The sequence below is a fragment of the Bombina bombina genome, chromosome 2 (genome assembly GCF_027579735.1).
Source record: "Bombina bombina isolate aBomBom1 chromosome 2, aBomBom1.pri, whole genome shotgun sequence".
In the NCBI taxonomy this organism is placed as follows: domain Eukaryota; kingdom Metazoa; phylum Chordata; class Amphibia; order Anura; family Bombinatoridae; genus Bombina; species Bombina bombina.
In genome coordinates, this window is record NC_069500.1 from 342293347 (window position 1) to 342309937 (window position 16591).

At 34.9% G+C, this 16591-nt stretch overlaps 1 protein-coding gene across 1 annotated transcript in view; it reads left to right on the forward strand.

Annotated features, from left to right (window-relative positions):
- The first annotated feature begins 657 nt into the window (after positions 1-657).
- TMEM116 (transmembrane protein 116) overlaps positions 658-16591 on the forward strand; it is a 72168-nt gene continuing 56234 nt past the window's right edge. Inside the window, exons 1-3 of the mRNA XM_053699753.1 lie at positions 658-897; positions 3137-3183; positions 7682-7745. Of these exons, the coding sequence (XP_053555728.1) occupies positions 811-897; positions 3137-3183; positions 7682-7745 (198 nt within the window). The 5' untranslated portion in view covers positions 658-810. The remainder of the gene's footprint in view (positions 898-3136; positions 3184-7681; positions 7746-16591) is intronic.

Below are 16591 nucleotides of genomic sequence, written 5' to 3' on the forward strand. Positions count from 1 at the left end.
ACTGAGTTTCATTCTCCAGATTCATTAAAGGGACATTAAAATTCCATAAAGCAGTCATAGTATAAGCATACCATTTTAGAGCACTATATGGGAGCAGTATTTGCAACAATACTGTATATATCGTCGTTGAAACGTGCATGCTCCTGAGCCTACCCATGTATGCTACAGTGTAAATAAGCAAAGTATATCTATAGACATAATTAAATCTGACAACAGAAGTACATTTTATTTATTTTTAATTGTATGATAGGTCTGAATTCTGAAAGTTTAATTTTGAATTCCATGAGCATATAATAGTTGTTCTAAAATGGGTCTCAACAAAAAAAAATGTTTTTTAATAAAAGAAAGGCAGACAAAATAAAAAAGGATGATTCAGATTCTTATCACCAGCTTCTCAATTTATTTTAATTATTAACCAGTGAAATAGGGTGCAGAAATTGGCATCACAATTCCACTCATTGCTGGAAGAATCTACAGACGGTGCTTATGATAATAGTTTTTATAAGTATATATGAGGTGTGTCTAGTGATACAAACATAAAAACTTACACTGTACCCAGTACTGAGTCACAGAACTTTCCCAGCCTTAAACCCCTCCTCTCTCATCTCACAAAATCTCCAGAATGAGAGCTGTGATGATCACTGCAATAGAGAAGCAACAGGATAAAAGATCTGCCAGCACAGGGCAACAGGATGGGATAACAGCTGCGCCTGGAGGGACAAACACTTCCTATTGTGGAGAATATTAAAGGCAGTAATAATAAACAAAGCAAAAAAAAAAACAGCTTTATAAAAAATAAAAAAAACAGCAATGGATTTTCTAATGAACAACATGGATAATATTGTAATATCGGATGTTATGTGGATCAATCAGACTGTGGAGGATGAGTGGCGTTGGGTAAGAGCCTGTGACTATAAAAAGGTGTCAAAAATACCATCCAATTATCTCTATGAGGGGATGTTTTATCTGTTAAAAATGTCAGTATACTGCTTTTAACATATTTACTTGTTTAATGAGAGCAAAGCATTTGTTTGAATAGCTAATTTATATGTCCATGCTTGTACAGAAATAATGCTTATTATACACCAGCATAATATTTATTCTAATGTGACAATTGCATGTTTGCACAGTTGGAAAAAACATATCTGAGGTCAATAAAAAATACAGGTTAATATTTCTATAATGTTTTTCTCTTTTTAAGCCAAAATAAAAATGTATTGACGAGTGGAAATGTCAAGGTCTGGAATGCACCAAAAACCTCTTTAAAAATAATATTCTGAAGACCAAAGGGGGTACACATAGCCCTCATCAGACCACTGTTCTACACTGAATCAAAATAACAACAGTTACAGCACTGACAGCATAAATCTATAACACAAACATAAGAAAATGACACATTGCACTTTACCTGAGCTCTCTTCAAAGGACAAATTAACAGTAATACATAAATTACTGAAACTGCGCAAGAATAATTATTTATTTATTTGCACAGGCATTAGAGAGACTGTCTACTTAAATAGATAGTATTTTTATATTTTTAGTGTATTAGGTTGAATACATATTTTATATTTTAAAGTTTATTTACAGTTTGCAAAGTTATACAGCTAACAGTTTTAGATTTTTTTTATAGAAAAGCAAAAGGTGTGCATGTTTTCATTTAGCACCAGATTGTAGAACATTTATTTGCTACTAATATGTGCAGCTCAGATTTAATTATTTGTACTTGTGCTCAAGTAGATTATGCTGACAAACTTTACAAAAAAGTAGATCCACTCCAAATAAAATCTAGGCACTGCTGTATTGTTGAGGATCATTGTTAAAGTGACATTCTCAGCTAAAATGTCAGTTTATTTTCCAAGTTGTTTGTGAGGGATTGTGTACCATAGAGGTAAAATAAAATTACAAAACGTATATGATTTGTTAACTATTGCTTTAGATTACATTTAAGTTAATGATTAGTGAAAAAAAGTCTCATTTTGGTTGTGATACACCTGCAGCACATTGTAAGGCCTTTTTGTGCCAATGAATGTAACAGAAATGGGTCAGAGGCAAAGCAAAAACTTCTAGATAAATAGCGAGAGAAATGACCTAACACATCTCTCTAACCTCTGCAACCCACAACATTTTCAACAATTCCTGTTATATAGTGGAATCACTAAGAAAGTACTGGGGAGATTATTTAGAAGGTGCATAGAGGTAAAGGGACTGAAGAAGCCATGTATCTAATATAGTTCACTGGGCCAGATTCACTAACAGTCCTCTCTACAGCCTCTTCAAATCTAGTATTTCCAGTTTATACTGTTGGCCTTTCACAAACATCAACTCTCTGTAAAATAACATGGGAACTACAGAGATTGGCCTGATAGTGAACATTCTACAATATTCTAAGAGATAAACATTATATACATGTTCTCTGCTCAGTCTCACCAATATCTATGTCATTTCATGCAATAGATTAAACAAATAATTGAGATATCTGTACGTCTAGCTGCATAGAATAACAATGTAACTGGTAAAACTGAAAAGAACTGGGAAACTGGTGATGCTGGAAATATTTGTGCCCATATGAGTTTGCAGCCAGCCTAACTAAAGAGAAGACTGGGGGAGAATGACAAACAGCCTCTATATACAGTGTGGCCAGTACTATAGAAATATATGTAACAGGGCTCAGTATATTTTCATTACACTTCTATTTTACATGTTAATAATTTAAGATATTTTTTGTCTCCAAAGTCTCTCGTTAAACGTTGGAATCTCGGGGATCCTAAAAGAATATTTAACCCTAAAACGTCTTACAAAGCATTGCTTGATTAAACTTGTGTCCATGTTATCTATTGTCTTTCTGAAAGAAAAAAATATGCTTCACAAATTGAATATTGATCCCTTTCTCACAGCCCTCCCCTGATAAGAAGCATTTTTTTCCACAAATCCGCCAATCTTATGTTGTGGGATTAGGTTAAAACCGAGCTATATACACGCAATGCAAACAGTTCTAGCGAGAAAAGCCCTTTTAATATTCCCAGAAGTTCACAGAAGTTCACAGAAGTTCACGTTCACCTGCTGCATTCCTGCAAATGACTGGTTGCTAAAAAAGCTTTCTTGTGCAATTTCTTCACTCTCAATTTTTCTTTTCCAGATATATATTAAAGTCAAGTGGATACAGTTTGCTACAGCTATACTAAGGTATAATCATATAAAAGCATTTTAGTTTTTTCTTTTCAATCATGTCTTTTATACACTGCTCATATAGATTTCAGCTTATTACTATTATTATTATTTTTTAGCTACTTTACTCATGTATTTATAATTTCACACTAGTGAGTGTTTAGTAAATGTAAGTTTAATCCTAGGGGTCAGAGAAAAAGGGGATTTTTTTCATCTAAGGTCTGAAATGAACGAGTTTGCTGCTCAGGGGAGGGGCTTATTCTGTCTATATATGAACACTATTTTATGTCTTCTGGCTTGTGGAGATTTATTAACTTTGAATGCATAAAAAAAATAGAACCTTGTTTTTAGAAATGGGGATAACTGAATTTACTTCGACGTTGTTAATAAATATGGATCCTCCAGCTGCTAAATTTTAAATTGACATTTACAACAAATGCCCCTAATCATGCGTAACCGCCGTAACGTTGCTACTTTTTTTTTTTTTTTAACCCAATGCTGTAATAAATAAAGGTATTTTTATAATTTGAAAGCTGCAGGATCCAATTTTTTTCATGATTTATATATAGCGCTTGGTCAGCATCCTCCGAGTCCTGCAACAATACAGTGTTGTCTCCATATTGTCATTTCTCTGAAGTTGTAAAGACTTTCCTTTTACTTCTTTGTAGTGGTAATAGTATATGAACTTTTTTGGTTCTGTTTAATTTTTATGGCATATTTGTTGCAAATACTAATGCAAAGTGACCTTATACATAGATTGCATTTCGCAACAACAACAATGAAGTTCTTTAAAACTGATTATTGATTCAGTATATTGAGGACAATATATTACATTATAACTATATATATATATATATATATATATATATATATATATATATATATATATATACACACACACACACACATATATATATATATATATATATATATACACACACACACACATACATACACTATATACATACACTGACTATATACATCATACACTCAAATAATGTGCTATTTCAGAGAGTAAAGTAGATTATAGATCATGTCCATGTTACACAGTAGGATGACTAGAAAGGCAGAGAGATAAGTAGCTGATCAATATAAAAAGTCAGTCTAATCTGATTATATGGTCTCTAAAGATGACATTACTCACTCTGTAGAGAGCCTAAAGAATGTGTTAATAATGATAAAGTATTTATAATATTAGAAGTAGAACGTCAGAAGAGAGAAGCCATTGAGAATTAGCAGCTCTGAAGAAGTGGGAGGTGGTTAAAGTTTTTTTCTTCAACAATAAATCTGTAGTAAGGATCAACCAGCACTGTATTTATTATTATTATTATTATTATTATTATCATCAGGTATTTGTAGAGCGCCAACAGATTCCGCAGCGCTATAAACATAGGCGGAATACAGGATACATTTATGGGGATCAAATGGGTAGAGGGCCCTGCTGAGTGTTGCACTGTTGTAGTTGGCTCTTGTGAGGGTGATCTACAAACAGCTGGGCTCATAGGCTTACATGCTAAGGGGTTCGAGGAGATAGTTATGGAGTTAGAAAGGTTAGTGTAGGTTGTATGCGTCCCTGAATAGTAGAGTCTTTAGAGAGCCGAGCGTTTGAAGCTTTAAAAACTAGGGGAGAGTCTTGTGGAGCGAGGCTGTAAAATAAACACTTGTGTGATGTCACTATGAAGTAGAAACATGCTGTACAGTATATCAAGAGCTGTGCTAGTTTAGGGAATATAGCAACTGACACTTGTTGTTAGTGTCTTGTTTCAAGTTATATTAAAGGGAAATGAAACACAAACATTTTGTTCATGATTCAGATACAGCATACCATTTCAATCAGCTTTCATTCTCTTCGTATCCTTTTGTTAAAGCATCATCAATGCACCACTAGGAGCTTGCTGAACACATTAGGTAAGCCAATGAAAAGAGGAATATATGAGCAAGCACCAATCATCAGTTAGCTCTCAGTAGTCCACTGCTGCTCCTAAGACTGCTAGATATGCCTTTCAGCAAAGGATACCAAAAGAACAAAGCAAATTAGATAATAGATATAAACTGGAGAGTTGTTTAAAATTGCATGCTCTATATGAATCATGAATCTTTCATTTTGACTTCAATGTCCTCTTAAATATGTCAAATGACATTTTTTCTTAGTCTCAGACCTTATACTGAAATGAAGTAGGAAAATTGCTGCTGTGCGCCTGGCTTGTGACTATAAGCTTGTTTTTTCATTGGCTGTGTGCTGTATTACACAACCTTGGGATTAAGCAAGTTTTTATTTCCCATTAATGTGTTTTAAAAATACTATCAAAATAAATGGCAAAAATATTTATTCAAGACAGATTATAAATTCTGACTGAGACTTGCAGTAAGGAAACAGGAAACTTTTCCAGTGACAAAAAATAAAATAGTATCAAATACGACACAGATACAAGATAGCCTGCAACATTGATGTGTTTGCTTAAGAGTGTATTGAGTTTTTGTTTCCTTTATCTATTGTCATTTTGTTGAAAACAAGTTGAACAAATATATTGTTAGACTTGAAATTCAAAACTGACACGTCACACATAGCCCAAGACAACCTGCTAGGGAGTCTATCACTGATGCAGCAAAGCGTAACGTTCCAGGCACCTGTCATGACACTAATATATAGTGATTATGAGGCAAACTGCAGGGGTGACTTCGGTTCATTCCTATTACAAAAGTTCATGATCCACCCCAGTCTTCATAGTGGTTTTAGAATTGGAATAACCCTGGGCAATTGTAAATGGACGTCAATGACCAGTTTTTCTATTGATGACTATAATTATGATTACAATGATAACTCTGCACACTTTGCCTTTGTAAACCTCAATTTGTCATAAATCAACCTTAATTCAGAAACAATGCAGAGGAATACGTTTAACATATTAATGTATCTAATTCATTTATAGTTAGAATGACCTGCTAGCATTATTAAATTACATGAACTAAATGATTAGACCCTGCTTTTGTTCTGTCTCAGCTGAGTGCATCTCTGTCTCTTTTTATATTTATGCAAATTGCTCTTGGGTCTCCCTAAGAGTAAAAGGGGAAACCAGACGTGGACTCCTTGCACACATGCCCTTAGAGAGATGCGACTGCACCTCACTGACGAGGCCCACAGAAGGCCGAAACGATTGTCTGGGGTTGTTGTTTCTCTTGTTCAGAGAAGAATTGCCTGGTATTTTGGTGCTGGACTGTCATTTGGCAGGGTCAGACTGATATGCTACAGGATATTTTTTCTCTGTGAAGGGGCATAGTGTGCTAAAAGAGTATGCACCCTGAGTGGCACCCTAAAATAAAATGAACAGGCACGGAAGTTTTTCTAGCTTTTGTTCTGTCTCAGCTGAGTGCATCTCTCTCTCTTTTTATATCATGTGACAGCCATCAGCCAATCACAAAATGCATATACATATATACTGTGCACTTTTGCATATTAGGAGCTGGAGCCTCAGAAAGTAGTGTTTATTTAAAAAGAATGCACACGTTTTGATAATGGAAGTATATTGGATTTTAAATTTTTTATTGTATGCTTTATCTGAATAACTCAAATTATTACTTTTGTGTCTCTGGGAAACTTCACTAAGGAGAGAGAAGTTAGCAGGGAGTGTGCTTTTAAAATGATTGATAACATTATTGCAGCCAAAACAACAGATTATTCTGCTTTAAGCACATAGTACCTTACAGTCACCCTTATTTTCTAATGCAGGTGTTTTTCTTTTAGGGTAAAAAGAGTTTTGCATATTTTCACAATCTTGTCACCTTTTTGTTTGTGAGAATTCCCCCCCAAAAATACAGTTGTTGCAGAACAATTTTGTTATCATTTTTATTGCAATTAAACAATACATTTTTTTTATGGAGTATTGTTATTTCAATATTAAAATGATTAATTTTATACAATTTTAAAATGAAGTTTTTTTTTGTTAGCTCTTTTATAATGTATGCATCGCCTTCACATACTTAAAAGCATGAACACGCTTTAATGAGATCCACTTTTCTCAAGGTAAAAACAGACATTATAGACTTGGGAGAGGGGCTTCATAATACTGACTAGATTTATTAGAAAATCTCACAAACCCAGAGAGCTTTAGATAATTTAATCCCCCAGAAAGGGATTAATCACATAGTTAAATTACTGCTAGTTAGCTGCAGAGAACAGCTGGTCCTCGACAGACACAGCCAGTGATCCAATCTGCAGTGGCAGTTACACAAATTATAGCATGTCGTTTTTGCACTTAAATGTCCCTTTAAAGCATTACCTTGCGTTATGGCCCTAAACTTTCTTCACTTTGTACAACATTATATATAATATATGTATGCCCTCTAGTAAAGCATCTACAGTATCTGCTTTAGTGTACCAGCATATAAATCTTGTTTGATGTATGTCCTAAACTCAGGCTTGCTCATGCTCAGTATCTAAAATGTAACTGCAGACTTTACAACAATTAATATATCAGAGAACATTATTATGTATTTACAAGATTCTTTTTTTTCCTAGTATTATAGGTTCTGTAGCAATTATTGGCTATGCAGTATTTCAGAATGCTGTGAGATCTCCAGAGGTAAGTACTATATGTATTATGAAAGCGTAAAACATATTTTTGTTGTTGGGATTTAACTAAACAATATGCAGCATCCTGTGCCCAGTATTAAAAGACTTACATACAATGCCAAATTGTGCATTCCCCCCTATAAACTGATGTCCCTGTGTTGAAAATAAATAAATAAATAAATAAATAAATAAATAAATGTGTGCTTCTTGGGCAGTGGCACAGTGGATGTGTCATGCAGAAACTTTGACTAACTATAGTTTTAAAATAAATGTTTACAAATGTAACATTTCTCATTCAAAACATATTAGCATATTTAACTGTGTTCTTTAATATGTAATAATACATCATAATCAATCAATTTATATATACTGTAGTTTAATGATCCTGTTGGATTTAAAAAAAAAAAAAAAATAGAGCCACTTACAACTTCCCAAACCTCCCAACCTTCCTATGTGTTAAGAGTATGGCTGCTGTTCCTGCTGCAGCTTCCCCCTGCTTGGTTCCTAGGGACTACCTGACTCCACCCCCAAAATATATTCCAAACCGAACCTTTGAAAGCCCCACCCAATCCTCCTATTGTAGCTCTACCTCCACTAAATACAAATCCCCTATACAGGGGTGTAACTACAGGGGTCTCAGAGGTCTCATCTGATACTGGGACCACATTCCTTGACGGCCCATCTTACTAAACAGAGGTGACCCCTTGCAAAACAGGGCTCACAGTGTATGAAAAGTGTATAGATTTGCCTTTACAAATATGGGGGTAGAGATTCCTGTCACCATATTTGTACACAAATGCTGCGCAAGTGCATACTCTGGTGTAGACGTAACCGACAGAGAAGCATCTCAAATTCTGTGAAATATGGGCGTCTGCTATTATTATTAATGAAGTATGCTGCAGAATTACTATTAGGAGTTTGTAGTGCTTTGGAATGGTACTGTTGAAATGGGGGTCCCTGTCACAGCTTTTGATCTGGGGCCAAAATGAGGTCTAGTTATGCCCCTGCTCCCAAAGTTCCCTGCTGGTAGGACTGCCCTTCTGTAAGATCCTGACTAGTAGCAGCTACAACATCGCAGACTGAGAAAATCTGTGCTTTATAACGCAAGATGAAAAATAAATATTGACATTATTATATTATTATACGGAAATATCTGAGATAAAGTGACCTAAACATCAGGCTGGGGTTTAATAATAGTGTCATGTGGATGCACACATGAGGTGCTGATTGCTGCACTAACACAAATGATGAAGTTTACTTAAAGTGACTGTAAAGTTTCATGAATGAGTGCACCTTTTTTAAAAAAAATACTGTTAAAAACAGGGGCACTTTTATTCATGAAACTTTACATTGCAGCTTTTTTTTTAAAGTACCTTTTTCTTCAGCAAAGCTGGACTGGCGATCCCGTGCCCAGAGCTTAGGGTTGCCACCTGTCCCTTAAAATACAGAACACTTATAAATTACACATGCTGCAGGGTTTGTAGGGAGGAATATGAATAGTGCTGTCCAGAACCACAATACATGTTCCTCCCAGCACACCCTGCAGCATGTGAAACTCATAAGTGTCCAGGAAAACATGGCTGAGGTGGCAACCCTACCACAGCTCCTCTGTACTTACGTCAGCAATGACAAAACCGGCTTCCTCTGATCATGGCGGTCTATCTCGTGAGGCCATGCCGTGATTGGAGGAAGCCGGTTTCCTCATTGCTGTGCTAAGTACAGCATTAGTACCGGGTGGGGGATCGCTGGTCCAGTTTTGCTGAAGAAAAAGGTATTTAAAAAACGCTGCAATGTAAATATTCATGAATGAAAGTGCCCCTGTTTTTAATAGTATTTTTAAAAAATGGGCACTCATTCATAAAACTTTACATTTACTTTAAAGGGGCAGTCAACACCAGAATTTTTGTTGTTTAAAAAGAAAGATAATCCCTTTATTACCCATTCCCCAGTTTTGCATAACCAACACAGTTATAATAATACACATTTTACCTCTATAATTACCTTGTATCTAAGCTTCTGCTGACTGCCTCCTTATTTCATTTATTTTGACAGACATGCATTTTAGCCAATCAGTGCTCACTCCTAGGTCACTTCACATGCATGAGCTCAATGTTATCTATATGAAACACATGAACTAATGCTCTCTAGTGGTCAAAATGCATTCAGATTAGAGGCAGTCTTCAAGGTCTAAGAAATTAGCATATGAACCTCCTAGGTTTAGCTTTCAACTAAGAATACCAAGAGTACAAAGCAAAATTGGTGATAAAAGTAAATTGGGAAGTTGTTTAAAACTACATGCCCTATTTAAATCATGAAAGTTCTTTTTGGACTTGACTGTCCCTTTAATATTGTGCACAGAGGACAGCTACTAATCAGTGTACTGGGTGCCAATAAAAACAAGATAAAGAAGCTTCTATTTGTGCACTTTGCTTGGTATGTTGTCTTGCAATAGTATATGTTTAAGCAGAAAGCTTAAACCTAATCTGTATGCTTATTCAAAATAATATAAAACCGCACATAAATATAATAAAGCAGCATAGTTTCATTATGTATCCATGTAAAGATCTATATTATAATGTGTCAAGTCTGTAATCTGTTTGCTAACAAATGATTGATATTAACAGCAGAGTAGACACACAGCTAGTATATATTGCAGCTTATCTAGGGTAACTCCGTATTCTTCTGGGAAGTGTAAGTGACATAAAAAGCAAAATAAATATTTCAAAAGGCAGCTCTATTACATTTGAGGATTTTTTTCTTTTCTTAAAGATGTCATTTAATTTTGGTTAATGCTACATAGTTAACCATATAAAGCACCTCCATCAGAGGTAAAACCTTAAAGGGACACTGAACCCAATTTTTTTCTTTTGTGATTCAGATAGAGCATGCAATTTTAAGCAACTTTCTAATGTACTCCTATTATCAATTTTTCATCATTCTCTTGCTATCTTTATTTGAAGAAGAAGGCATCTAAGGGTTTTTTTGGTTCAGTACTTTGGGCAGCACTTTTTTATTGGTGGATCAATTTATCCACCAATCAGCAAGAACAACTCAGGTTGTTCACCAAAAATGGGCTGGCATCTAAACTTGCATTCTTGCATTTCAAATAAAGATACCAAGAGAATGAAGAAAATTTGATAATATTAGAAAGTTGCTTAAAATGTAATGCTCTATCTGAATCACAAAAGAAAAAAATTGGGTTCAGTGTCCCTTTAAGTGTATCTTGCAGTACTTTGCAAATTCTATGGAGAGATTTAATTGTATATTGCTCGTCTCCTTATGGAGTTAAAAGGGTCAATAAACACCTTGAGCTTTTTATATATAATGATTAGTTATGTATAATGAAACAACTTTGCCACTTTTTTTCATTATTTATTTTAGCTCAGAAAATTGAGAAATCTCTAATCATCCAAACTTGCAATGCACCCTGCTGACTTCTCAAGGCAATATCCATAGATATGAGCATGCAATTTTAAGCAACTTCCTAATTTACTCAGATTATCAATTTTTCTTCATTCTCTTGCTCTCTTTATTTTAAAAAGCAGGAATGTAAAGTTTAGGAGCCGGCCCCTGGATAGCACTTGCTTATTGGTGGCTACATTTAGCCACCAATCAGCAAGCGCTACACAGGTGTTAAACAAAAAATGGTCCAGCTCCTAAGCATACATTTTTCAAATAAAGATACCAAGAGAACAAAGAAAAATTGATAATAGGAGTCAAATAGAAAGTTGCTTATAATTGCATGCTCTATCTGTATCATGAAATAAAAAAATTGGGTTTCATATCCCATTAATACTAACTTTATGACCATGGCTAGCCTTGTCTGCACACTAAAGCTCAGATTGACTCCTCCAAATAAGGCAAATTATGGATGGAGTTTGGCTTTGTGCAGTAACAATGATATTAATTTGTTTTAAAAAATTTAAGACATGGCTAATATGCTATTCAATGGCAACTCAACAGAAATGTCTTGTAAATACAATCTGTTTACTGTTCCTTTAAAGATGTTTATATATAATGTTTAGTTATCCATAAGGAAACAACTCTGCAATAGATTGTCTTTATTTATTTTGCCCTGTTGGTTGTTTCATGTAATTAAGCTCTAAAATTGGATCAATTTCTAATTTTTAGAATTTGAAAATGTATCCTGCTTACTTCTCAAGGCTAACTCTGCTACATATCTTTCCCGAATCGGATTTATCAGATAACAACTGCAAAACAGTTAATTTTATACTAACTGTATGACTGTGGCTTGCCTTGTTTTTGGACTAAAGCCCAGGTTGCTTCCTCCAAATAGGGCAAATGGTGGGTTGAGTTTGGCTGTTGCAAAGTACAAGTTATTTACTGTTCCTTTAATCCTTAAAGGGGTAAATCAACCTCAAAGTCTTACTCTTTAGCCATAAATCTTAATCACATATTTTAAATCAGCACCATACCTGCAATGCTTTCCTTGTCCTGAGCTAAATATAGCTGCTAAACCAATCATAATGAGCATATAAGTGTAGCTGGTGGTCACTGGGTGGGTTCAGTTCTTGAACAGCAGAACCTTTCTGCTACAGAGCTGATCAAGCAGTATACATATATATATATATATATATATATATATATATATACACAGACACACAGTTCACACACATATATATAGTGCTAAAGTTTTAGGCAGGTGTAAAAAAATGCTGTAAAGTAAGAATGTTTTCACAAATACAGAAGAACCTAATTCAAAACAATGTTTGGTATGACCATCCTTTGCCTACAAAATAGCATTAATTCTTCTAGGTGCACTTGCACAAAGTCAGGGACATTTTTAGGCATATGCTCAGGTGCATGATTAAACAATTCTACCAAACAGATGCTAATGATCATCAATTTAATATGTAGATTAACACACAATCAGTAACTGAAACAGACGAATACAACTGGGTGAGGAACAGCGGGACTCTGTTAATAGGGTGATGTTGCTGAAGACAGTTTAAAGGGGCAGTGTACTTGAAAATGTTTATTGTTAAAAAAGATAGATAATCCCTTTATTACACATTTTCCCATAATGCATAATCAACACTGTTATATTAACCCTTTGAGTGCTAATGACGGCTCTGAGCCGTCGCAAATTTTCCCACTCAGGTGCTAACGATGGCTCAGAGCCGTCATTAGCACTCCTCTACCTTGATGGAGGTCTGAGGACCCCCATCCACTCCTACGCTGGGGCTTCCCTCCCGGTGATGTCATATGCAATGATGTGATGATGTCATTGCACAACTTTATTTAAAACTGACAAAGGAGATGGGGGCATGCTGCTTAGATGCCTGTAATTGTCTACCCTTCCAATAGTATAAGTCTTTGGGGTGTAGAGTAAAAAAAAAAGGTAAAAAAGTAATAAAAAAAAAAAAAGGATTTGGGGGTCTCTAAATAAATAATGAGCAAAATTGCCTAGGGACCCCCAAAATACATTTTATACAAATAAACTTGTTTATTTTTGAAAAATAAATACCGGTTTAAGTATTGACTAAATAATCACCATGGTAACGAGCATTACCACAGTGATCACCTAGCTGAGAAATGTCGCATTCCCTTTTACAAAACGTACTGATATTATATTTGTAATCCCATGATCACCTGGATAATGTGGTTTCAAATTCATAAATGGTAGATGAATGCTATTTAAAAAAAATAAAAAAATAATAATAATAATATTTTTAAAATCCAGTTTTTTAGCATGAGTGGAAAATGAATAAAACACCCTCTTTATGCAGCTCTCTCCATCTTTCAAAACTTCTGTATTCTTACTGCAAAGAAGCTTATTTTTTTGCAATAAAAATGATATATTTTCTAGCTACATCATTTATAATTTATTTTGTAAAGAGAATTTTGGCTAAGGGTCTCAGTGCTGAGGTAGCAGCTGAGTTCTCTATGAACTCAGGCTCTGATTTCTTCACTGATGATGCATATGGTATAAAAACTAAATATTTCTAGAAAATACACACCAAGCTGCATCAAATGAAGGGCCACATGTATTGCTAGCACAAAAATAGACAATTTAAAGGGCCATAATACCCAAATGTTTAAACACTTGAAAGTGATGCAGTATAGCTGTAAAAAGCTGACTAGAAAATATCACCTGAATATCTCTATGTAAAAAAGAAAGATATTTTACCTCAAAAGTTCCTCAGTAGCCACCTCCCATTGTAAAGGATTTCTAAGCAGCATTTTAGCGTGTCTGTCCTGGGACATCTTAGGGGATGAGCCTTGTGCACTCTCATGTTATTTCCCTATTCAGCTTACTATGAAATCTCATGTCTCATGAGATCACAGTAAAATAGTGAGGAACAGGGAACAGCTGAGTATAACTTTTTACACAGAACTTACTCTGCTGAGCTGAGGAGATTGTGAGGTAAAATATCTTCCTTTTTTACATAGAGATGCTCAGGGGATATTTTCCTGTCAGCTTTTTACAGTTATACTGCATCAGTTTCAAGTGATTTAGCATATGACTATTATGTCCCTTTAATAATAATTGGAATATGGCTGCTAAAAAAATAATTTTTTATGCAAAGCACCATATTGCATTAATTGTTGCACACCTCAGTTATGTGCTAGAGATACATGAAGCCCCTCATTTGATGCACCAAAGAGTGTACTTTCTACAAATGTTTGCTTTGTTTACCATATTTTAATTTTCCAGTGGCTAGAACTGTTTAATTGCAGACATGGCAATCTTAAAATCGTCTAAAAAAAAAAAAAAAAATCAACTTTTATGGGTTATGTCTGCAATTAGACAGCTGTAGAAAACTGGAAAACTAAGATACATTAAATAAAGTACACATTTTTGGAAAGTACACCCCTTGGCACATCAAATGAGGGGCTACATGTATTGCTAACGCAAAAATAGACAATGTAATAATAAGTGGAATACGGCTCTTTGCTTAGAATTTGTTTTTTAAGCAATGCAACGTATTACATTGCTGCACACCCCAAATTCATACAAGAAATACTTGTAGCCCCTCATTTGACGCACCAAGGGCTGTACTTTCTGAAAATATTTGCTTTGTGTACCCCATTTTAATTTTTCAGGTGGCTAAAACTGTTTAATTGCTGAAAACAGTACAATAAATTTGAAGATGCTGTTTTTGATAATTTATCAAATTGACATGCCTGCAATAAAACAGTGAAATGTTCTTAATTTCTCCTATTTCAGACAGGTTACTTACTACAAATATTTATCAACACAGGTTTTGATGATAAAGCTTAGAAAAATAAAATTACATTCTATTATTTATTGAGTCAGGAGTAAAAAATACACTTTTTTCACATTTTATGCACTATTTTTTAAACCTGATGACACATACACATATAATAATGATGTATTTTGAATCTGCTGGGTCTGCTGAAAAAAAACAATATATAGTTTGTACACACAAACTTTACTTCTAAAAGTGTTTAAACGTGAACTGCAACAAAAAGCTCAAAACCAACTTAGCACGCAGGTGGGAAATGGCTTAGCAGCCAAAGGGTTAATGTACTTTTACCTATGTGATTATCTTGTATGTAAGCCTCTGCAGACTCCCCCCCTTAGCTCAGTGCTTTTTACAAACATGCATGTTTGCCAATTAGTGCTGGTTCCTGCATAACTTCATGGGAGTGAGCACAATGTTATCTATATTGCAAACATGAACTATTATTGTCTGGCTGTGAAAGGCTAATGAAATGCACTGAAAGGCAGCCTGCAGGGAGGTTTAGAGTTTATAAAGTATATTAATATATTCTTGGTTGTGCAAATCTTGGGAATGAATAGTAAAGGCGTTATCCTTCTTTTTAAATAATAAAAAAGTAGCCTGTCCCTTTAATGGCACACTAGACACAAATTATAAACTACGTGATTATAAACCTTCATATATATAAGAATACTTTTGCAATGAAAACTGCAGCTTTATTTTGTCAAATGAGTATACTGTTTTATGTTTATTCTTTTCACTGATTTCCCTGTCCCCCGGAACAAAACCCCCCTGCTAACCAATTACTAACTAGAATTCATATATTGCATATGTTTGCCTTTCATAATTGATGATGTGACTCCATAGAAGCTTAGGGAGGGAAAAGTAAACAAAAGTTTGCATAAATTGCCTTGAAGTATTAACCCAAGCCTCCCTGGGAGAAAGAGAAACAAACACAATTTTCAGATGTATTTTACAACAAAAGGTGCAAAATAAATAATGAATGTACAGTATATTGTAATAATGTTTCACTTGCAATAATGAAACATTTTATGCATTGATGAAATGTCATCCTTTAATGTCAAAAGTCTTACACCATAGCAAGACTGAGCACAGCAACAAGACACAAGCTAGTTATACTGTATCAGCAAGGTCTCTCCCATACAGAACTTTTAAGGGAGACAGTGGTTTCCAGATGTGCTGTCCAAGCTCTTCTGAAAAAGCCCAATGAAACAGGCAAAGAAACAGGAAACTTAGTGCAACAGATAAAAGACACATCATGCTTACTCAGAAGATGTCCAGCAGTGCCATTAGCTCAGAATTGGCAGAAACCAGTGGGGCCCTGATACACCCATCTACTGTCCAGAGAAGTCTGGTCAGAAGTCGTCTTTATGGAAAGCTTGCCGCCAAAAGTCATACTTCTAACATGGAAACAAGGCCAAGTGGCTCAACTATGCACAAAAACACAGGAACTGGGGTGCAGAAAATGGAAGCAGGTGCCCTGGATTGATGAGTAAAATGTTGAAGTATTTGGCTGTAGCAGAAGGCAGTTTGTTTGCTGAAGGTCTGAGAGCAGTAGTAGAATGAGTGTCTGCAGGCAACAGTGAGGCCACATGGTTCAGGTTCCTTGCAAGTTTGGGACTCTTTT